Genomic DNA, 24005 nt, shown 5'->3' on the forward strand with positions numbered 1-24005 from the left:
AGTAAGTCATAATTATGAGATCAGGATCTCATAATTATGAGATAATAAGTCATAATTATGAGATATTAAGTCATAATTATGAGATCCCTTCTGTGATTTTTTTTCTCTTTGTGAATTCAATGCGCTTCCGTACTCTTCACTCCCAATGGAAATCTCAGCATCTTCAACTCTGCCACTTCTAGCTCCACCTCCTGTCTTTTAGCCAATCAAGTCCGCTGTCAATAGTTTTAAGTTAAGTTTTATTGCTGAACAGTGTACACGGACGGACGGATGGATGGACGGACAGACAGACAGACAGAAAGACAGATAGATAGATAGATAGATAGATAGATAGATAGATAGATAGATAGATAGATAGATAGATAGATAGATAGATAGATAGATCAAATCTATATTAATACGTGTTTTATATTTGTTACATTTGTTTCATATTGTGTGCAGAAAGGTCAAATGCAAATGAACACAACTCTTTCTGGCGCCACCATGCGGCCGAGCTAGGAAAGGATGACGAGGTCACGTGACTAAAACCGAGCGCTTCTCTGTGCGAAGTGTGGACATCTGTTGAGGTGAGGAGCTTCGGGTCGAATATATATATATATATATATATATATATATATATATATATATATATATATATATATATATATATATATATATATATATATATATATATATATATATATATATATATATATATATATATATATATATATATATTTATATATATAAATAGTTATTAGTGTAAGTCGTAGTAGGTTATAGTCGGTTTTTACTGTTCATCTTGTTATTGTTTCGCCTGCGTTTAACCATAAAGGCGCATGAAGAAAATTAAATCTCTAAATATGGAGAATATTGCGGACATGGCTGTAAATCAAGACGTGGGGTGTGATGATATTCTTGAATTCAACCAGTTCGACGGTCTTCCCTTTTCTTCACGCTATTATAAACTGCTAACGGAGAGGAAAACTCTTCCAGTTTGGGGAGCAAAAAGTGAGTTCATGTCCTACATCACCAACCATCAGCTTGTTATTATCAGTGGTACAGTAAAAACTGGACAAAGTACTCAGGTAAGTTTTTCCCCTTATGTTTTAGGTTATTTAATAACTTAACCAGTAGCTTACATTTATAAAATAATTTTACAACTAATGATCTGCTATCTAAAAGTTCAGGCTCACATAGATCTGTGTGTACTTTAAAAAACATTTTCTGAAATCTCTTGGAACTAAACTGCACTATGAAATCTCTATTTAGTAAGCCGGTACTAAGTACTTTATGTGAATTTAAGAATGTTCAGCAGTAACCTGAGATTGTGACTGAGTGTACCCATAATCTCTGTTGCAGGTCCCTCAGTGGTGTGCAGAGTTCTGCTTGTCTGTGCAGTACAGGCATGGCATGGTGGTGTGCACTCAGATCCATCGGCAGTGCACAGTGGATCTTGCCCTGCGTGTGGCCGATGAAATGGACGTGAATATTGGCCATGAGATTGGATACGTCATCCCTTTCCAGAACTGCTGCTCTGCTGACACTGTGCTTAGGTAGTTTACATTGTTTTAATTCAAATTGCTTCCAGCCCAAACATGCATTTGCTTACTTATGTGACCATCTATACACTTTCCCCTGCATACATTCTGCAGCATCCCCTTCCCCCCTACACACGTCCTTTCATATACGTCTGCCTTGCTTACAAAAGAGAACAAAAGGCCCACAGGCTTGATTTTGGGGTTCCCAAAAAACAGCTGCCATGCCCCCACACAATCCATATGCTCTTGTGTTGCCCTTATATCGGCCATTAGTCAGTGTGGCAAACAAATACTATGACTAGAACGGCCGAGAGGAACAGACTTAATGAAAACACTGACCTCTGTAAATAACTGAATAAGTTACAACCAGAGAATATTCTTTGTCTGCTTCCATTAGGCTTAATTTAATGTCAAATTCTTGGAGGGCTAGATGCTTTGCATTTGTTGCTTTGTCTGATTACAATTTTTGAAAATAACGAAATGAAGAACTGTAATGCAGCGTGGATACATCAATATTAATAATAATTAGGATATTTAATGTATGTTAATATTATTAAATAACTCTTCTCAGGTACTGCACTGATGACATGCTGCTTTGTGAGATGATGTCAGACCCTCTGTTGGAGAGGTACGGGGTGGTGCTGATCGATCAGGCTCAGGAGCGAACTGTCAGCACAGACCTCCTACTCGGCCTGCTCAAAGATGTGCTGTTGGCACGACATGAGCTGCGTGTGGTCATCCTCACTGCACCTCATTCTTTAGACAAGCTGCTGTGCCACTATGGAAATGTGCCCCTAATCCAACTTGAAGGAGAACAACCCTCTCAAATGGTTTATGGTCCTGGGAGAGGAGGTGTGAAAGATTATTTGTACGCCTCGCTTCAACTGGTTATGCAAATCCATCAGTCTCAAGAGCATGGAGATATTGTGGTGTTTCTGGCTACTGAACAAGTAAGATGTTGTTGTCACCTTTATTTAGAAGCCCCAGTACTCATTAAAAAGCTTGTATGTTCATTATGAACCTAGAATGTATAAAAATGGTATGTAGTGGAGCCTTTATTAAAAATATGATCATGCTTTCATGTCAAAGTCGACTCACGCCATCATTTCTCTTGCTCCAAGGAGGTTGAATGTGCTCTTGCCATCTTGAGAGGGGAAGGGACAGGTGTCGCTTCATCGCTAGGTGAGCTCATGCCTGTGTCGGTCTGTCTAGAGCAGAAGGACAGTGTGTCTGTGCTTACAGAAGTGGACGGCAGGTGCAGGAGAGTCTTTCTCACTTGCGGTCCATCTGAAGACTTATTCTGGGCCACACATAGCATTCATTTCGTCATTGATGCTGGAGTGCAAAAAAGATATGTACGTGGTAAATTCACAATCAACTTTTAGAATTTTGTAATGTAAAGATTTTAGATTTATTCAGTTGATATGATTCTTGATGTGTTAAGATAGAATAATATATATTTCACAGGTGTATAACCCTCGCATCAGAGCCAGCTCTGTTGTTATTCAGCAAATCAGCAAAAGCCAAGCAGAATGCCGTAAACAGCTGACTGGTCCTACAGGTAAGTAAAATGAACAAGGTTGTGAATATTGGAATATTTCTTTCTTTTTTGTAATATGAATTGGGTTGCTCTTTAGGGAAGTGTTTCTGCTTGTACTCGGAAAAGACACCTTTTCCTGTTGAGAATGTTCCTCACATACAGGAGTCTGACATCACGTCCACTGTTCTTTTCCTTAAAAGGATGGAAATCGCTGGGTTGGGTCAGTGTGATTTCATCGATAGACCAGGTGAGAATACTGGTATAAACACTGAAGATGTACTGAAACAGCAGGGGCATTAGTTATTAGTTAGCATTTATAGGTGAACTTTGAACTGACTGGCAGATTTGGTAGTACACATCTGTGGGGAAAAATGAAGGGCTGCAACTAAGGATTATTTTGATAATCAACTAATCGGACAATTCATAATAAAATGATATATGCATAAATTAAATATACAAACATTAAATATAAGCATTTGAAAAAGAAGGGAAAAGAATATGAATTGGTATACAAATGCATAAACATTCGCTGAAAACCTCAACTCAAAAATATTATTGTTTACTGCTGCTGTTATTTGCTTCATTTAGATTCAGTGTTTGTTCGCACAGTCTTAATTGAATCCATCATTTGTTGTGAGCAAGCTGATTACACATCACCAGAACAGATCCAGTGCGACTGTCCCGAAGTTAGGAAACAGTTTACACAATAGCACTTTATTAAACTATACCATTTTCAGATGATGAGAATATACATTTTTTGATTACCGTGCTGATGTTTTACCGTCATCCATGACAGCAGAGTGTTTTCATTCCATGTGCTCCTGCATTACTGTGGTACGTCCACACAACACAAGCTCTGCTTTGCATAACTTGTAGGTTACACTGTTCTTTTTTTTGCGTTCAATATAGAATGGTCCCATGCCTTGGATGACTTTGGACTCACACTTTTTCCTGCTGCTGGTTGACCGGTACTGTCTGCCATTTTGCCAGCAGCTATGTTATCTTGCAGTCATGCTAACCCATAACTTGAGCAGGCCAACTAATCGATAATGGCATTCCTTGACAACAAATTTCATTATCGATTATCATCAATTTTATCGATTAGTTGTTGCAGCCCCAGAAAAATTTAACTTCTACGTTCTCTTCAGAATAACATCTGCCTTACCCAACAAAATGTTTTGTAGGGGTGTAAGAACTTCGAGCATTCTGACTGGCCTCTTTGTTCCAGACATGAGATGTTTCTGAATGCCTGGAGCTCTAGGAACATCCACATGCACATCATTAGCAACAAAACAAAAAAAAGAGAGACAGTCTGTTTAAAAAAGTAAGCTGCAATGGTGGACTGGAATCATAAGAGTTGGTTTAGTTAACATGAACACAAGCTGCAGTCATTTTAAAACATGTAATGTGAGGTCTGATTAATGTTTATTCTCATACACAGTAAAAATTATTTTCTATAAACAAGGAGCTTTACTGTTTTTGGCAGGATTATACAGTTTCTTATATAATTTTTTTTCTCTTTGCAGATCCTGAGGGCCTTATGCAGGCTTTAGAAGAGCTGGACTACCTAGCGGCTCTGGATAACGACGGTAATCTGTCAGAGATTGGAATAATAATGTCGGAATTTCCTTTGGAGCCCCAGATGGCCAAGACACTTCTGGCTGCCTGTGAATTTGACTGTGTGAATGAGGTGCTTACTATTGCTGCCATGCTAACAGGTAATTTCATTTTAAATAATCTATGTACTGTGCACAAAGATCCCACTAAGATTGTTATCCATATACATTCTCTGGCCATGACCACACCTAATACCGGGTCTCCACACTTCTTGAAATTACTTGAAGTAATTCAAGGCCTGGAAAGTACTCGCTAACAAATATAGGTTCTTGAAAGTGTTTGAATTCAATTTTATATACATTTTGTTTAGTAGAATGGTGCTTTAATCTCGTCAGTAAATGATTGTTTGGAGTCTGTCTTTATAAAATGAAATGCTAGCCAGATAGCTAAATTTATAGCAAAATAGAGAACATTATCATGTCCCTTTTTCTAGAATATTTGTTTTGGGATTTTTAAGCATTACATTACTAGAGGTGTTTGAATGTTTTCCATTGCGGTACTTCCCCTTGATTTTGTGCTGGATGGGGGTCAGACATTTGAGCTGTGAGGCTTGCTGACGCCGAAAAAGAACATTCATATTAATAAGAATAAGAATAACACAGTATTAATAAAGCATATTATTATTTACAGTCAAGTAGGAGAGCCCAAAATATGAACGCAATGCAGGTTTTGAGTTTATATTGCTTGCCTGTATATAATGTGTACTGCATCTGTTATAATTTGACTGTCTTTAATGCATTAAAGTCACACTAAGCATTTTCTTTATAACTGTTTCTTAGGAGCGAAAACGTGTGTATCCACATGTATCATTATATATTTATTACTTTCAGAATCTCAAACTTTCCTGAACAGCATTTTGCAATCGTTAATTGAATATTATCAGTATGAACTCTTCGACTACATTGTATTTAATTTAATTTCTTTAAAAACGACTGCTCAAAATAATGCTATACATTCAACTGGGGTGTACAATGTGAAAGTGTGGGAACCCTGTAATACTACTAGCTGTTATTAATCCTTTCTGCCTCTTTAAGCAATTTACCAAAAAAAAAAAATAGAGCTTAAAAAAATGCTGGCATGTGAGCATAATAAGATTCAAACTTGTCAGCTTATCTTGCTAAAGAAAAGGGTATGGGAGATGTGTAAGAATGTGCAGATGCTATATTTGTCTAAACACAATCCAAAATGAACATTGAGATGGGTGTACAAATTCAAGAACAGTTTAGACAAAGAGCAAATCCAAACAGTAGTCATGGAACTAAGCAAAGATCAACTAGCGATTACAATTAAGGTTCACAGAGGTCACAGAAGTTTATAGTTCAGCTGCTAGATTGTGCTCATCTGATATTATTTTAAAATAAAATAAAAAACACATGTTTTTGAAAACCCTGTAAACATCATGTTAAATTGTTGCTTATGTGGCTATTGAAATAATACACATGAGACCAACCAATACTATTTGGGTTTGGTTTATTCTGATTAACAGTGTATTGATTGTTTCTCTTTACATGAAAGGAGTGTCTGTAGAATAAAACAAAAGAGTCAAAAAAAGTTTACTTTACCAAAAAAAAAAATTTTTTATGTTCAAAAGATTGTTGTGATAAAGAGTATCTTTTTTTAACATAATGTGAGTTTCTTTGTGTGACTGTCTCAGCACCAAGTTGTTTCCTGGTCCCTTCTGTGGAGTTCAAACATCAGGCTTTGAAGTGCCATCAGAGTTTCCATCACACTGAAGGAGACCACTTCACCCTCATCAATGTGTATAATGCCTACAAACACAACCTCATCTCATGTAAGCAATGGATCCAAGCGTTGAATATTTATAAACTGTTTAAGCCTACAGATTAAATCATGTGGACACAAATAGCATTGTTTTCTCTGTCATGACCTTGATCATGACCTTCAGTGCCAAAAAATATAATAAAACAAAGGTCTGATCATGTTGCCATACTACAGACGCTCCCCACTTTACCAACGTTTACTTTACGGATACAAACAAACCTGTCTTCAAAGTGAATCTTGTTCGTTGTAGAAAAAAATCAAAACGGAGAAGAGCCTCCACTAGCTAGTACAGCATTGTCTAAAGTGTTATTTCCAGTACACTTTTTAATTGTTTGGCAACAAAATATTTGAGAAAAGTTTGTTCCTGTTCAAGATTGCTATTGTTGATAAAAACTACCACAAAAAAATACAACTAATAGCAAAAAATGTTTTGTTATTAGAAATAAAACCAAAATGTGAGTTTCCAAAGTCATTTTTTCAATGCCGGATAGTCTGACTAATGAACGGAGGTTGAACAGAGTGAAGTTATCCATGATTCCGGATCATAACTGCTCAGTACATGGTCGAGTAGAATGTTTCAGGATTAGCACAGCAGTGAGTTAAGGGTAGTGGAGTACCCTTATTGCCATATTGTTTGGTAGGATAATAGAGAGCCCAATTTGTAATTTATTTATTTAGGTCTTTTTGTTGTTGTTGAGTGAGATGAAGATATACATATGGGCACACTCCACATTTACTCCTACTGTTCAGTGGACTTAACTGCTACCCATACACACACATGCACACGCTTAGCTTTGCGTCTCATTCTCCCCCAATGCTCTTTTCCCTCTTCTTTTTATCCTCCTCATCGGTCACTGATCAGTCACATCAGCGACAGGTTCTCACCGATTGGTTCCTCTGGCTCCGCCCTCCGTTCATGAATGTCCATGCACCTGCTGCTAATAGATATAGACTTATAAACTAAGTTATATATATATATATATATATATATATATATATATATATATATATATATATATATATATATAAAAACTAAGATATATTGTCTTGAGCTAATACAGAGAAGTATCCTCATGATTTATTTTAGAGTTATCTCGAACCTATTTGATGCTTTTCTCAGACTACAGCATCAAGCGCTGGTGTGACGAGCATTTTCTGAGTTTAAGTACCCTTCAGATGGCTGATGCAGTTCGAGCAGAGCTCACTGAGATCCTGACACGCTTAGAGCTGCCAGTTTCGTGTCCAGCCTTTGGCTCCAAGACAAACACTCTGAACATCAAACTGGCTCTGCTGGCTGGCTTCTTCATGCAGGTACAGGCTCAACATCAACCTGGCCCTGATTAGATTTGTTCCAGCTTCCCTAACGTTTACCCTTAATGCTGTTTGAACATATAACACAACTTTTACCAATGTGTGACATTTTTGTATGCCACTGAGCATAAAGATAATAGTTTCAAATAGCATTTGATTGGAAGCTGTTAAGAATTGTCTAGTTTATTCTAAAGAATGTCATTTAATAAAAAATAAAAAAAAAGATTTTTAATAAAATAAGACAAAGCTAGAATTGTTAACAAGCATAGTGATGTTCAAATGTAATCAATTTCAAAAGTACTTAGTGTAATGATTTCTTTTTCCCTAAGTATTTTAATTAGATTTATTTGTTTTATCTTAGTTTTTTAACTCACAAATGTAGACACTGAAAACAAATTAATTCACAAGTTTTCTGCTGAGCTGTTCTTTTTAAATAAGCCAGTAACATTTTTAAATCCATAATTTTCTGATCAAAAGGTTCTCAAATATCTCCCACAGCTGATTAATTATGTTTTTGGACTTACCCTCTGTACTGTCTAATATCTCAGGTTGCCAGAGACATCGATGGAACAGGGAATTACTTCATTCTTACTCACAAGCATGTTGCTCAGATCCATCCTGCCTCTGTTTATGGAACTGAATCCCCAAAGCAGAGCCTTCCTAATTGGGTTTTATATCATGAGCACACACTGGCTGAGAATAACTGCATCAGAATTGTTACCGAGATTTCAGCACATGAGTAAGTGCATCTTTTTTATTCGTGTTTGCATTTATGGAAACAGCTATGAATAATAATGTAATGCAATAATGCAAGCAACCTCTAAATGTTGTGTATGCTAGGGGTGTAATGGTACACAAAATCTACAGATCGGTGCGTACCTCGTCTTTTTAAGTCATGGATTGTTTTAATTTCGGTACAGTTAGGAGGAAGAAATTCAAAACAAAATTGCTTGTAATATTTTTAACACAGTTATTATTATTATTATTAACTTTTGTGAACATTAAACAGTTTACATTTTTAAAACCATTTTAAAGAAAATGCTTGCTTGGTTAAATATATAAAATTTGATATTTGATAAAAAATAAAATATATAAAAATAAATGGAATAAATCTAATTTATGCAATAATTTTTTTATATTGATTAAATGGAGTTATCTATTACATTTTTACAAATTAAATTGATTAAATAAAATTAAATAAATGGAAAAATGTAATGAAATAGTTTACATTTGTTAGAAGTGTGTGTTGTGTGTGTGTGTGTGTGTGTGTGTGTGTGTGTGTGTGTGTGTGTGTGTGTGTGTGTGTGTTACAGTTAATATTTATTAAAAATAATTATTCTATTTATTTCAGCATACTTTAACAAATGCCTTCATTCCTTCCATCCTTAATTCATTTCCACCGAACCGAAAGCCCTGTTCCTGTAAAATTTACACAAAAAACTGGCAGCAGTGGTTGCCAAAAACCTACCATCAACAAATACGGATAAACTGGTACTTTACATTGTAAAAAAATTGTCCTGTGATTTAACTGAAATACTGTCAACTCGAGTTAACTCATTTTGTTTGCAGAAACTGTTTGCACTTAAATTGGCCAATAACCAATTTGTTTATAAACTAATATTTAATTTAAGTCTATGACAAAAAACGTAAACGCAATCATTAAAAGTATCAATTCGCATCAAATCTCTTGTAGATAATAGCAGCACACATTTACGTGCAATTGAAATTTGAAACAGTTATTGCCTTTATATAAAGCAAGATACAGCATAACATCAATATTTCTTTGTCCGTCCTTGATGTAAGCACAGTCTCTCTCTCTCTTTCCCTCTCTCTTCTACACAATAATAACCCACAAAACACACAATGGGAATTTGACTGTTAGGTGTTACAGTATGTTGCTGTTTTTTTCTTGATTTTATAGTAAACTATTAGCAGCTGCTAACTGTTTATTTTTACAGTTTGCTTCTGTTAATTAAACTTACAGTAAGTTACTGTTAAAATACATTTCATAGTGTGCTTTTTCATTTCACATATATAAACTCTTTAATCTCACAGCACAATCCTCAGTTTTAAAAGAGCACTTATGTGTGTCCACACAACAGAGTGTTGAAGTATGAAAATAAAGATTAAGATAAGTGCATTAGGTGATGAACATATCACCATCAATAGTTAAAACCAAATTAAAATTTTTCCTGTCGTGACAAATGTGCTTTAAAAACAGTTACAACAGCCAATCTAAATCTCAAGAATGGTGAGGTCAAACGAAACATTTTCAATAAAATATAAACCCCTGTTAAGTCTCAAAGAATGTTTTGCTGAAATTTGACAGAAATAAAGTCAAACTATAATAAGTGAAGCTTTTAATTCTGTTTGAGTTGTTTAATCATCCTGTTTTACTTCATTTGATTCCATCTAATGCTGTAACTGTATGTAGTTTTGTTTCTTGTTCTTCAGTGATTCTGCTTGTTAAAAAAGCAGTGTTCATCAGTGTCTCAATTCACACATCTGTTTTATTCACTCTTTCAAGTGGACTATACCAGTAAACTAATGTAGGGAATAGATTTACAAAGCAAAAATGCAAAAAATAGTATTACGTTTATTAAGTATATAGTATTGAGTTCACTTGTATTTACATTAATAGTATTTTACTGTTAAATAAACAGTAATTTTATGTTTTATAATTTACAGGATTTTACCTACGCTATTTTACATTCTTTCATGGTTAAAACTACAAGCATTTTTTTTTACAGTGTACAAATGCATGTGCCAGTAGTGTGTGTGTGTGTGTGTGTGTGTGTGTGTGTGTGTGTGTGTGTGTGTGTGTGTGTGTGTGTGTGTGTGTGTGTGTGTGTGTGTGTATAGGGCCTTTACTTGATTTATTCTTCGCATGATCTTTGTGACAACTGAGTTTAGCTAAAACAGAACAGTTAAAATATTTACAAAAGTAAAAAATAGATAACGTGGAATTACCGGAGCCCTCAAATTAGACATTGAGGCTACAACTTTTCCCTCACAACATTAAACGTTTACCTGAAGTACCGTATTACCGGGATAATGACTTATTTGGAGTCTGGATGCCTACAGTTACTTACCTGGCAGAAAAGTCAGAAACATTTTTCCATACAATGTGGATGATTTATTTGGTGAGGGTTGGCGCATCACACACTGTTTAAAAATGTCCTCTGTTTGAATCATTGCTGTGGTAACTATGGTAATGTTTGTAATTTGATTCAGTATGTCGGTCATTTAGAAAAATTTGGAAAGTCACAATTGTATATCATTTCCTACCAACTGTTTTATAAACAGTTTATAAACATCATTATTTTTACTAATGTCTACTGTACATGTATTGCATTATATACTATATGATCTTTTTGTGTTTTATGTGTTTTTTCCTCTCTCTCACTCTCTCTCTCTCTCTTTCTCTATTTTCATAATATAATTAATGGTTGATCTACTGAGAAGTTTCTCACTTTTGTGTTCTGTTTTTGTATCATGGCCAGGTTCATCCAGATGACTCCTCAGTATTTCTTCTACAACCTGCCCTCTAGTGAGAGTAAGGACATACTGCAGTATATTAAAAGTCATGGCACAGCAGCACAGAGTAAGAGTAAAGTGCAAACCCACAGCAACAGCGCAGGAGGAGAACGCTGTATCATACAGTAAACATGGTATGTTATATCAACCATAGCCTCAACTACAGGGTAAAAGATAAGAACAGAGTTTAATCACTTGTATAGTGATGCAGAACAGTATACAGCTTTACTTCAGGGGTAATATGAACCTCTAGAACCAGCACTGTAATATTGTGTGATTAGAAAGTCAATGAGGAACATGTATGTAAATACTGCTGTACAGTAACTGAAGCAGTTATGCTGTATTTTTAATGTCTAGTGACTGAGTTGTCATGAGTTGCCCTCAAAGACTCTAAATTCGACTGCTCTTTTTGAATACAGACTACAATTAGCATTAAATACAGGGGTTTTTGTCACTAGCACTGTAAAATTGCAGGTTTAGTTTTTATGTTTGTTATATGATTTGTCAACCACTGTGGTTATGTATTCATCTGGTCTGGTAATGCATTTTGGAATTGATTGCACTATGATAATAAACCAGTTTATACAACAGTGCTTTTGAGTTTTCAATTCTGATGTGTTTATTTTGCATTTTTGTAATGAGTCTCCAGTGTCAGTGCTTTTGGACAAGATATTAAAATCATAAGAGAATCATTCATTCATTCATTCATTTTCCCCTGCTTATCCGTAATTCGGGTCGCGGGGGCAGCAGTCTAAGCAGGCCCCTGCCTTCGACTGCTGCCCAATCCTCACAGCACTGTCCCTTACGGTCCCTCCTGCAGGTGGTGAGCCCACGGGAAGAGAATTATAATTATACCTATTTATAATTATAAACAAAATTGTACAAGTCAGAGTGTGGTTATTCTGAATACACAGGGTTAGTGTTATATATGGGGTTTTAGATAGATAGATAGATAGATAGATAGATAGATAGATAGATAGATAGATAGATAGATAGATAGATAGATAGATAGATAGATAGATAGATAGATAGATAGATAGTCATGTTTGTGATTTTGTGAAAAGTTTTATAATACAAAATATAATTTGCCATGTCCAGTGGTTATGTCAAAAAAGCTACATTAACTCCTATATTCAAATCAAATTTTATTTCTCACATACACATACAGAAGGTAGAAATAAGGTAGATAATTAAAAAGTATAAACTTTATAAAATATATATAGTGATTCACAGTGACGATCGGTCAAATAAAACCAATGCTGAACACAAGCAGGTAAAAAAAAAAAGCTTTTTAACTAAATTAATGTTTAAAATGATCAGCTAATGCTGAATGTTGGTATAAATGTGTATGATGTTTGTCTACACAGACTGCAGCACTGAGAGCAGATCCAGTGTGCATGAAGATAACATAGTAAGGACACACTTGCGTCTCTCACTCACTGAAGCATTGCTCAGGGCTATGGACCCTAGGGGAGTGGTCCCAAACCCCCGGGCCCCGGACCGGCACTGCTGGGCCCCGGACCGGCACTGCTGGGCCCCGGACCGGCACTGCTGGGCCCCGGACCGGCACTGCTGGGCCCCGGACCGGCACTGGGCCGCACAGAAAGAATACATAACTTACATTATTTCCGTTTTATTAATTATCTGATTCTGAACGATGTTTTATTTGGGAAAAATTGTGGATTCTCTCCACCACATCTGTCTATGACTCACTCCTGATACATGTCATGATGCCTCGGTCACATGTCCTACTAACATCCGCTACCTTCTCAAAGGGGCTCCGGCCACTAACACATAATACATTACCGCTAATTTAAAACCCCCAAGAGAGCAAAATAAACAAAAAAACAACACATTGGATTCACGTTTATTATTATATTTTAAAAATATGAGTTTTTATGCCGGTCGTATCATTTTATTTTGTTGTCCGTGAAAATATTGTCCGACATTAAACCGGTCCGTGAAAATATTGTCCGACATTAAACCGGTCCGTGGTGCAAAAAAGGTTGGGGACCACTGCCCCAAGGGATCTAGTTAGAGGTTCCTGGCTCTGATATACCTGAACAATTCAGGATGTTTTAATAAACGCTTTTTATTAGCATCATTATTATAGCAGTTAAACTGGACAATGTTCCAGCACTACATCTAAGATCTTTAAATAGATAGATACAACTTTATTGGCATTGCATAGTACAGGTATAAGATTATGGCATTTAAGAAATATGCAAGCTGCATAAACATACTTATACATGCATATACTGCATAAACTTATACATTGTAATAAATATACATAATACAAATACAAATAAATGTAAATGTAAATTTTGTACATGCTATCTGCTTTTACTGATATAAATTAAGCTTTTTATAAAGTTCACTAAAAGTCCATCTGAATATAAAGTAAAACTAAAAATATAAAAACCAAATACATTTAATACATAAATGTTGTCTTTGTTAACATTTTAAACAGAAATAAGGTCACTTTAACGGCTTAACTCTCTTATTTGTGCACATATTTTTTCTTCCACGCAGCAACACAATTTACGACAATCACATATAATACAAAAAGGAAACTTAGTTCATTGGCTGCTTGTTTCCAAAGGAAGAACCTGCATCGGATGTGCTATTATACTATAGATGTGTAGAATAAACACTAAAACACACTTTAACTTACCATGCTGTGCCGACGTCTTTTTCCCTGCGTTTTACTAAGCAGATTCAAATTAAAGGTCCTCAATAAACAATAAAAAAATTATAAAATAATAAAAGAATTTGCATTATTAATTGCAAACATTTTTTATTTTTATTTATTTATTTATTTATTTATTTTTGTTAAATATGGACATTTGTCATATGCTGTAGCTTTTTTGCTGTTGTATTGCACCTTTTTATACTGGTTAAAAATAAAAGCGCACATGAAATGATAAATGATATGGTTTATATTTTTCTACTAAATATGTGTGTAATTTAATGGCGCTACAGCTGCCAATTACACAAAACATATTATTGTAAGTATTAATATTTAGTTTTGCATCATATGAAATTAATATGACAAATGATTCACACACATGCACTCAGGTCGAGATGCAACATGAGCTTTTAATGGTCTCATCTACAAACAATCAGTCAGGCATTAAGCAAGAATTAAAAGAATGCAAGACTTCTGGTGACACTTTTTGTTTGTTTACTTTTACTGCATTGAATTGTTTAGGGGAAAACATCATTACCACTATAAAAAAAAAACATTAGATTTCACTAAATATTTAAGGAATATTTTACTGGCCACTTTTTTTCTGAAAAAAATGAATAAATAAACCGTCTGCAATTAATCTGAGGTTCAATTGAAAATGATATTCCTTACTTACTTTAACTTTATATAGAAATATTACTTATTTTAACTTTATATTGCCATTTTGTTTTGCCCAAGAGTATAGCTTTGTTTCTTTAGTATTTAATTTTAAATTCTTTTAACTTAGACATTTTGCCGCATTATTTAGTATGATTTTGCTGCCTAATAAGTCTTAAATAATTATATATATATATATATATATATATATATATATATATATATATATATATATATATAATTTTATATTTATTTTATTATTTTTTTTTTTTTTGCCTGCAATAAAAAAAAAAAAAAAAGTTTTTCAGCAGTAATTTGTAATACTGTATCTGCTCACAGTGTGTCGCTGTCCGAACTGATGCTGTGAACGTTACACGCGTAAAAAGGTACGGCGGGAGGCGGGTGTCACTTCTGAAATCTGATTGGTCACGCCTCTCAGCGCTACAGTCAGCCACGCCATTCTATTGGCCCGTAAGTAACGGCGTTACTGGGTGTGTAGGGGACTTGCCTGCTTTCTTTCACTAAAGAGAAACAAAAGAATTTTGTTCACTCTGGGGAAGTGTGTGTACTATGAAGCTTATATAAAATACAATGGCTATTTAGGGTTGTTTTTAAGGTACATGCTAATGGGGTTGAATTAAGTAAGTAAGTATGTAAGTGATCAACTAATTACTAATATTTTTAGTTTGTTTTTTATTAATTAGATCTTTTTTAAGGGACTTTTCAAATATCACTATACAACTTTCCAGCTGATCTTACAAGTGAGCATTTCAAGTAATCAGAGTAAACACTTTATTTATGCAAAATGTTGTGCATACTATCAAACATCGTTTTAATATATATATATATATATATATATATATATATATATATATATATATATATTTATTTTTATTTTTTTATTACAATATTTTACTTTAAAGATGTACTTAAACAACTTTTTCAAAAATGTTTGCTGATAATAATGCTGCTGTCAAGCACAGTTACCTGAGTAGTGTCTAATAATTAGTGATTGGAATGAATATGCAGAATTGCATAAATGCAGGTCATCTCCAAACAGATTTTTGGTTCAAAATTCATAGATTTTGTTGTTAAGAAAATACTATATGTTTGACTGGGTCAGCACCTTAAGTGTGGATTATGTATGCTTTTCAGAAACCGTTCTTTTTCACACCGAAATTTCAACTTTCTAATTGCATTAAGTGAAATTAATATTCTGGTCAGGTTTTTTTTTCTCGCTAGTTTGAGAGAAGACATTGACAATAAACTGCCATTTCTAGCTAAATGTCTTGTTTTAACCATCCATAAAGTGTTGTGCATCCATCCAAGTTGTGGTCAACCTCAAAATGCCATCTGTGAGCAAGTCTTTAAACTGTACTGAATGTGATACAAAAGATCTTCATTCCCATACTTCAATGAAGCACACAGGAAATGCTCTCTATCTGAGTCAGCAAAATGTCAGAGGAAAAAACATGACCTAACAAAAGAGTGTGTGTCACAGATTAAATACTCAACACCTCATCATCACTATAAATGTCTTTTTTTTTTTCTTTTTAAGTCCATACTTCCTGTTTCAATGTAAACTGCATTTTTCACTTTCTTTAGGTGTGAGTTTCACATGTCCCAGCACAACACTCAGAATAAAAAATAAAAAAAAAAACAGTAAAAAAAGACTATTGATTCATCACCGTTTACTGAAAATGAGTATTAAATTATATGATTAGCAGAGTTCAGATAATTATTCATACAAAGATCCATAAATGTTCCTAATTGTCCTGTATTAGGCAGTAAGAAACAGGCCATTTATTTCCAACACAATTGAAAAAGAAAAAAAAAAATATTATATATATATATATATATATATATATATATATATATATATATATATATATATATATATAAACATAATTAAGACAAACATAGTACAAAGACTTTGGCAAAAAAAAAAAAAAGAGTGCATGAATGATTATAAAGTGAGTAAACAAAACATTGCGTTCGTTGCAAAGTGTACAAAATGAATGGAAAACAAGAGAGAGTCCAGTGCATGTCCATATTTGTCCATGAGAATTAGCCTCGTCATTCCAATAAAGAGTCTATGTGTAACTGAAATAAAAGATTTGCTCCAATCAGATTTAGTTTGAGGCCGGTAACAGCATGCTGATTGGCAGAGCCTTGGCTGTTGTAATTTTGTTGAGATTTCGAACCTCTGTTTGCCAGGAGGGTACCTTCTTGGTGGTCATGTGACGGCGAGCATGTTTAGTAAGGTGGTCACTGCGCATAAAGCGCCTGTCGCAAACAGGGCAGATGAACTTTTTCTCGCCGGTGTGTGTTCTCCGGTGACGGGAAAGCTCATCGGAGCGTGCAAATTTTTTGTCGCAGCCCTCCCAGTTACAGCTGAATGGCTTCTCGCCTGCAGGAACGAACAAAAAGACACTTAGAGAAACACTACACATTTTCTGACTGCTATGTAAACAGTATGCATACTCAAGTAATCCAGCAAATCTGATTTGTCCTTACCTGTGTGTGTTCTAAGGTGTGCCTTGAGGTGAGAGCTTTTAAAATAAGTTTTCCGACAGCCAGGGAAGCTGCAAACATAGTTGCGCCTACGAGAGAACTCTGATTGTGTGGTGCAACTCTGCCCTGAGGGTAGATAGATAGGTGCTGGTGCCAGAGGCAATAGTTTGGTGTTGCCCACAGTCACAACTGCCTGCTGTGAGCACGGCGATGTCTGAGATACAGAAGCCCGGGGCATTACCAGCATCACAGTACCTTGTGGAACTGAAGAACCAACAAATATTGGTTGTGACAAAATTGACTTTGAAGCAGAACTCTGGATAAATGCTGCGGAAATAAGTCCTGGTTGAGCCACTGGGAACATCTGGCATATGATAGGTGGACTGGCTGTGGAAAGTGGTGAATTAGAAGTAGATTTGAAAATGATTTTGTCACTGGAGGACTGGCTACTGCTGTTTACACATGTTGCTGATGTGGTGCTGGATGTGTGGGATTGGCAAGGTGAAAAGGCTGGTAAAGGAACTTGTGGCTGTTTTGGCGGCTGAATGTGTATGGGGGTCGATTGTTGATGTTGGACAGTGTGTGGAATGTTCTGGTAAACTGAACTGTCAGCTGTGTGCCGGATGACGCTGGTAGCCATGGATCTGCAAGGTTGAAAGGAAGGTTTCTCAGAAGTGGGAAACCTCCCAGGAGCTGACATCTCAGAACTGGAGGTCACGACAGGTTGCTGGAGTCTGGCACTGATTATACTGGTGCAAGTCTTTTTTACAGGGCAGGGTGAAGAGGGAACTGGGATGTGAGCAGTGGTCTCAGCAAAACTGGGGCTGTGAGGTGGCGTCATACACTGAGGAAAGAGGAAGATAAAAAAATGTTAGACGTTGCGTTGCGGTCTACAATACGAACACGTGAAAACCATCCAAAATATATATGTTTATAGTGCCAAGTAATTAATTGCACACGGACACTCATGCTGAAGTTCATCCAGCAGAGGAGGCTTATCTATACAACTACAAATATCTGAGCAACCATAAAGCCATCTCGGGCAAACAATTAAACACTGTGAAGATCCCGAATTCACATATCACAAGGCTGCGTGTTATTTGTGGGAAAGTTTTGATTTTTAAGAAACAGCTTATAAATGTATATTGCGCTTTTCCTTAAGATTGCCTTTGTCTGTTAAGCTTTCTTACCAAGGAGGAGAGAGAAACAAAGTCTCCATGGGTCTCCGGGGGTTCAGGATGCAAGAGGGAATCGCACGAATCAGAGGCTGGGGTCAGAGGACGAGGTTTCAAGCTGCCGGATCTTTGGGATGACTGAAACCAGGAGCTCATGCAGACAAGAGCTTCAGCCGCCTCCAGATCGTTGGACTCTGGCACGCTGCACAAAGAGTGCTCACTGTCATGCCTTCGCCTCTCCATATACGGTCTGTAAACATCCATCTGAGCTCCCTGAGAAGGACACGAATACATAATATACACTTTAGGAGGACTTTCCTGGATGCTCTTGTAAAAAAAATGCAGCTTGAAAAGAAAAAAAATGCCCTTTGTGCTTCAGGAAGCCAACTATTCCCAATGTGTAAAACAGTTATGATTCACACTATGCCCCTCCCAATCTCTCTCACACATGCACGTACACACACACACACACACACACACACACACAACAAAGTGAGGAGTTGTTTACAGACCTACTGGATGGACAGAACTGCAATTATTAAGAGTTTTCAGCTCATTCTGAGACTTCTGTTTAGTCTTTACATCAAATTGTTACACAATTTACACAAAACAAACTGCAGCTGTGCAAAGCCACTTTTAGGACCCATCCATCACCTTCCCCTTTGTCTCTCTAGTACAGTTCATGAAGATACTTTGAAATGTATATCAGAAGGTTCCCCTAAGTAGAACCAATTTAGAAAGACCGAACCATCTAATGAACCCTTGAGGAACCCTAGTTTTCTATGGGTGTAAAATCATGAAGCAAATACAAACTCACCAGCCAAAAAGTAGCCACCAAAATACAAAATAACAATAGGATTAAGTAGTAAATGCCTGTTTATGGTGAGTAATATACATGTAATATGGGGACTTTGTGTGAATCAACAATAACTATGAGTGTACTTGCAGTTCTAACGTTAGTAGTGAGTAAATAAGTGTGTATATTTGTTCTTACCTGAGATGATTCGTCTATATTCGGGAAAAGCCGCGTGGACATGTATTCAAAAATGCCTCTTATCACAGAACAGAACAAAGGAGTCCGTACTACTGAACGCCCGTGTAGTGCCGATTGAGACCGGAATTCAATTCGCTTTCACAACTCAGCCCTGGCCCCAGCTGAGTAAAACAAGTCATGGGGGGAAAAAAATAGAAAAACAAAATTCACAACAGACTGGCTGGTGGCAACATGCTGCCAATGAGAAACGAGCATGCGTGGCTTCTCGTCCAATAGCGTGCGAAAGGACGCGTGATCAGCGCATGTCAGCGACGCGATTGGACGAAGTGGGGTGCGCGGCCGCGGGTGGGCGTGTCGGGGGAGTCAGCGGTGTCAGAACAAACCCGGTGAACCGCGTGCCGGGAAACTGTGCGAAAGGTCACAAGAGCCTTGAGTAAAGCGTTGAAACAGTGAGTAACAGCGCTAGGCTTGGCCGGGTGGGTCAGCTGTAACAGGAGAAGCACCGCTCATACATGGCACCTCTATCTATTTTTTTTTTTTTTCATTAAGTCCTTTGGGAGCAAAACAAAGTTTTATGAAGAGTTCAAGAGTTCGGACCTCTATGGCTGTAGTGGTTGGACCAATGCTGCCCACTGTGCCACCCTAGGGATGATCTGATGAATGCTTTAGCAATCTGTACAGCACAGGAATGAGGAACACAGATCTATAAGCAAATTATTAAACATGCACATGTTTGCCATAAAACAGCCCTGAGTTGCAGATTACTCATGAACAAACCATATCTTAACATGCTTATATAAGCATAATGGGAGACACTTATTGACAAGTTGACTCCTTTTCCCTCATATCTAAATCTCAACCCTCTCCCATACAAACATGTATATGTTCAGCATAAATCAAGAGCTGGTTTGACAGTTTATCTATGAATATAGGACTTCTTTACTTGAATTAAATATGGTAACACTAAGAGAAATGACACTGAGTTTCTATCAGCAATGCATATTGTGGAATTAAATTGAGCAGCATTTTCTTAATTACTTAAAATATTACCTAATGACGACCCAAAATCCTACTTTTGTCATAATTTCATAAGGACCAAAATGGCTAAAGTAATTATTGCAATGTGCTCTTAACAAATATTATGTAAAGTTGGTTAAAGCACTGTAATTTACTGTCAGAATAAAAAGTCATGGTAATATAAATATATATAGTATAATTAAGTATAAGTATAATAAATATATATATTAAAAGTGGAAAGTTGTACTGCAGTCGTTTTCACCCTCTTGGAGTTAGAATAAATTTTTTATCAACTCTATTTAGCATTTAGACATTTTGTTTACACTACTTATACCATAGCAGTTTGACAACAATTCTAAAATTAAATGAATGTATTGTTTAAAAAATCCTCGATCCAAAATCCTTTTTTGTATTTCTTAATAGTCACATGTAAATAGCAAGTTAGTTCCTATCATCCCTGTTATTAAAGCTATAAATAGTTTCCTTACCAGCTTTTCTATTCTCTCTCTCTCTCTCTCTCTCTCTCTCTCTCTCTCTCTCTCTCTCTCGTTCTCTCCCTCTTTAAGGACATAAAACAAAAAATAAATAAACTTTTAGATCATCACATTACTAATCAGAATCGAGAATTCAAGAATGCACTGAAAATGCTTGATGTTGCTTTATGCCATTTACTGCTTCAAAAGACTGGATGTAAGTAAAACAAGCAATCAAGCAAACAAACAAACAATAAATAAAGTGTTATATAACAAATATTAATTCCTTCTTGGCAAAATGATAGTTACCTACATTAAGTTGTGTGAGCTAATACCAGCAAGAACTAGCACTATTCTTAACAACTACTGGAACCACTAACAAAACCTACTGCATTTTATAGGGTTATGTTTAGAGCTGACAATCTCAATAACAGCAAAGGTATACAAGGAGCTGCCAGACTCTGATTTGATGAGTAGTTATTTCATTACCCAGGTAGGCAAGAGCATGAAAATCTATGCATGGCATGTGCAAAATACACTCCTTAACCAAACATTACTAAGAAAAATCAACACCTATTGCTTTGCTTTTATAGATTATTTCTGATAAATAGGCTAGTATTATTAATAAAAATGGTTAAGGTTGAAAGGATTGGTCTTATATATAAAAGGCTTACATCTGACCAAAGGTTTCTATACGACAAGTTCCTGCTCATCACACACCTTTGGCATTATGGTTTAAAATCATTTGATTTATGTAGTTTGAGGTAAACCAAGGATTATGAATGTTTTATGAATTATTACACTTTAATGGTTTATCTGCTAGTATAGTTTGCTTGGATAGATGCTTGGAAGTTGGATGAGCCATCAAAGAGCTATTTCTAATTACACAATGAGCAAATTCAATAAATAAGTATTTATTATAAAAAAAAAAACCTTTCATTCGGCTTCTCCTGTTAGGGGGCGCCACAGTGGATCATCCGCATGTTTGATTTGGCACATGTTTTTATGCTGGCTGCCCTTCCTAACGCAATCCTCCCCATTTACCCGGGCTTATGACCGGCACTGAAAGTGGCTGAGGTTGGTTCCCTGACCGGGGATCGAACCCCGGGCCACAGCGGTGAGAGCACCGCATCCTAACCACTAGACCACCAGGGAACCTAAATAAGTATTTATTATAAAATAAATGTAAATAAAACAAGTATAGCACTATATTTCAAAAATTATTTTGAAAAACATAACACCTGTTCTTGCACTTCCTGGATCATGGTGCTACTATTAAATTATGCATGTACATGTGTAGATATTATGGTGTTATCAGTTTTTATAATAATGTTATTATATAACTATTTTGAAAGGAACCCTATTCTATTCTCAAAGGTGTCAACAGCTACAGCTTTCTGGAATTTCTGAGCTTTAAAGCAAAATGAGAGATCGCTAAAAGCTAATTTTTTTCCAGCTTTCTTCATAAAAGCAGCAGAAATCCAAAGCAAAATAAATAAAATTCACCTGTCAGTACAAACAGTTTACTGACGGCGGAAGGATGTGAGCTGTGAAAGACAAGCATTTGTGTGTGATCACAGTTATGGTTGCTTTGTATAGACTTGCAAAAAGCATACTTTGAATTGTGAAAAGAGCCTCAGTTTTGTGAACCTTTGAAAACAAGATGGTGTAGCCATGATCTGTGGTCAACAAAGTGGAGGATAATCTTTTGTACTGTTTATTATTTATGCTGTTAGCATGTGGCTATCTACTCTACCATCATACAGTTTTTGTGGAGCAAAATAAAAATCTGGTTTTGCTCTCTGGCTGCTGGGATTTTGTTGTTAGCAGTGTTGCATCAACTACTACACTTACACTACATTATTATTATTATACAATAATATAGGATAGTGTCTGGTAACTTAGGTAAACAAAAAACAAAAAACAAAAAATACCCAAAATCTTTTTTCCCAATCATCCTGTTTTTGGGCATCTATTTCCTGGATGTGCCTGAGTCAGCCCACTGAGGAGGTGTGGAGGTCGATAGGAGGACAGAGTTCTTCCTGAGTCACGTAACCATACGGATCCAAAGCTGGCACATTGCCAACAACACAGAAATACCAACAAAAATATATAAGCTGCATGTGATGTGTGGGCATTAGTGGTGATATAAGTGGGACAAGAGTGGCACAGAAACTGGAGGAGAGGTTATGTAGCTCAAATCAAATCCCAACCGAGTAGTGTACTTCTGCTCTGTGAAACTTCAGAGGGGACTGTGGAAATGTGAGCAGCACTATTCCTGGTAGGGTTAAGTATAGACTTGCATGCTGCTTGTGGCTCAGTGGCAGCTAAACTCAGTGGAAAGTGTCAATTGGTGTTAGTCACAGCAGTAGTCCTGATGATACGTTGATATACCGATATGCCCACTCTAGAGCCTTCTCTAGTGGGTGTGTATATGGGTGAAAGGGCAAGGTTGATTTGTTTTGTTGAAGGCTGAATGTCAGCAAGTCTGGTCCTACTGTGTGAAGCACACGTAGACAAAACACTGAAACCTGCCTGGTTTAAAACTATATAAAAACATTTCACGTATCAGAAAAATAGCTGATATGTGAACTATACTTAATTATTTGTTGCTGTATATTTGGATTCCAACTTTCAAATAAATTTCATTTAGAACTAAACTAATTATGACTCCTAAACCGTGTGAAATCGCAACAATCAGGTTTTGAGGTGGGGCACTGTTTACCTTATTAGTAGGGAAAGTTCAGCACGGCTATATTTAGATTTCAGTACGTATGCTTGTGTCCCAGAGAGGCCGGAAACACTGTATCTTTACACGTTTCTTTGGGGCCTATAAGGTTAGTAGTGGTCTTGTACTTAGTGTTATAATATAGTTTTTTGCACAACGGGTAGTCACATGTCCTGTTATACTCAACCTTGTCTATACTGTTTGTCAGTCATAAAATTCACCTACTGTTTTTATGAGGGTATATAATATGTAAATGTTATTTCTCTGCAAGCTGCTATTTAAATCAGGACATTCACCAATCACTGGGTGACTGGAGTAGAAAATACGTTCATGCCTGGCTTTGAGCAAATGCGAATGAACAAAATGGACGGTTTTTATAAGGAAAATTTATTTGAGCATGCATTTTTTTCTCATGAACAGAGATGCATACAGTATGTGTATTGGAAGTCCA

The 24005-nt window shown here is 36.1% G+C and overlaps 2 protein-coding genes across 6 annotated transcripts in view; one reads left to right on the top strand and one right to left on the bottom strand.

Annotated features, from left to right (window-relative positions):
* Nucleotides 1–11897, top strand: part of dhx32b (DEAH (Asp-Glu-Ala-His) box polypeptide 32b) — a 36579-nt gene extending 24682 nt beyond the window's left edge. For 3 of the 5 annotated variants that reach the window (XM_083550454.1, XM_083550455.1, XM_083550456.1), the window contains 12 exons: nucleotides 442–566; nucleotides 841–1067; nucleotides 1342–1535; nucleotides 2092–2470; nucleotides 2642–2875; nucleotides 2988–3081; nucleotides 3158–3307; nucleotides 4587–4778; nucleotides 6332–6469; nucleotides 7580–7770; nucleotides 8319–8509; nucleotides 11274–11897. In XM_083550454.1, the coding sequence (XP_083406580.1) occupies nucleotides 843–1067; nucleotides 1342–1535; nucleotides 2092–2470; nucleotides 2642–2875; nucleotides 2988–3081; nucleotides 3158–3307; nucleotides 4587–4778; nucleotides 6332–6469; nucleotides 7580–7770; nucleotides 8319–8509; nucleotides 11274–11436 (2151 nt within the window). In that variant the 5' untranslated portion in view covers nucleotides 442–566; nucleotides 841–842 and the 3' untranslated portion in view covers nucleotides 11437–11897. Of the gene's footprint in view, nucleotides 1–441; nucleotides 567–727; nucleotides 1068–1341; nucleotides 1536–2091; nucleotides 2471–2641; nucleotides 2876–2987; nucleotides 3082–3157; nucleotides 3308–4586; nucleotides 4779–6331; nucleotides 6470–7579; nucleotides 7771–8318; nucleotides 8510–11273 lie in introns of those variants that run through there. The other 2 variants (XM_083550453.1, XM_083550457.1) reach the window with 2 other exon arrangements.
* A 4432-nt stretch (nucleotides 11898–16329) lies between these two features.
* Nucleotides 16330–19576, bottom strand: klf11b (Kruppel like factor 11b). The gene is made up of 4 exons (XM_083550199.1): nucleotides 19337–19576; nucleotides 18358–18615; nucleotides 17171–18011; nucleotides 16330–17063 (listed from the first exon to the last, which is right to left on the bottom strand). Exons 1-4 carry the CDS (start codon nucleotides 19376–19378, stop codon nucleotides 16786–16788), a joined length of 1419 nt encoding a protein of 472 aa, XP_083406325.1. The 5' UTR covers nucleotides 19379–19576; the 3' UTR covers nucleotides 16330–16785.
* Between the last annotated feature and the right edge of the window lie 4429 nt (nucleotides 19577–24005).

This window comes from Silurus aristotelis, assembly GCF_946808225.1.
Source record: "Silurus aristotelis genome assembly, chromosome: 9".
NCBI lineage: Eukaryota > Metazoa > Chordata > Actinopteri > Siluriformes > Siluridae > Silurus > Silurus aristotelis.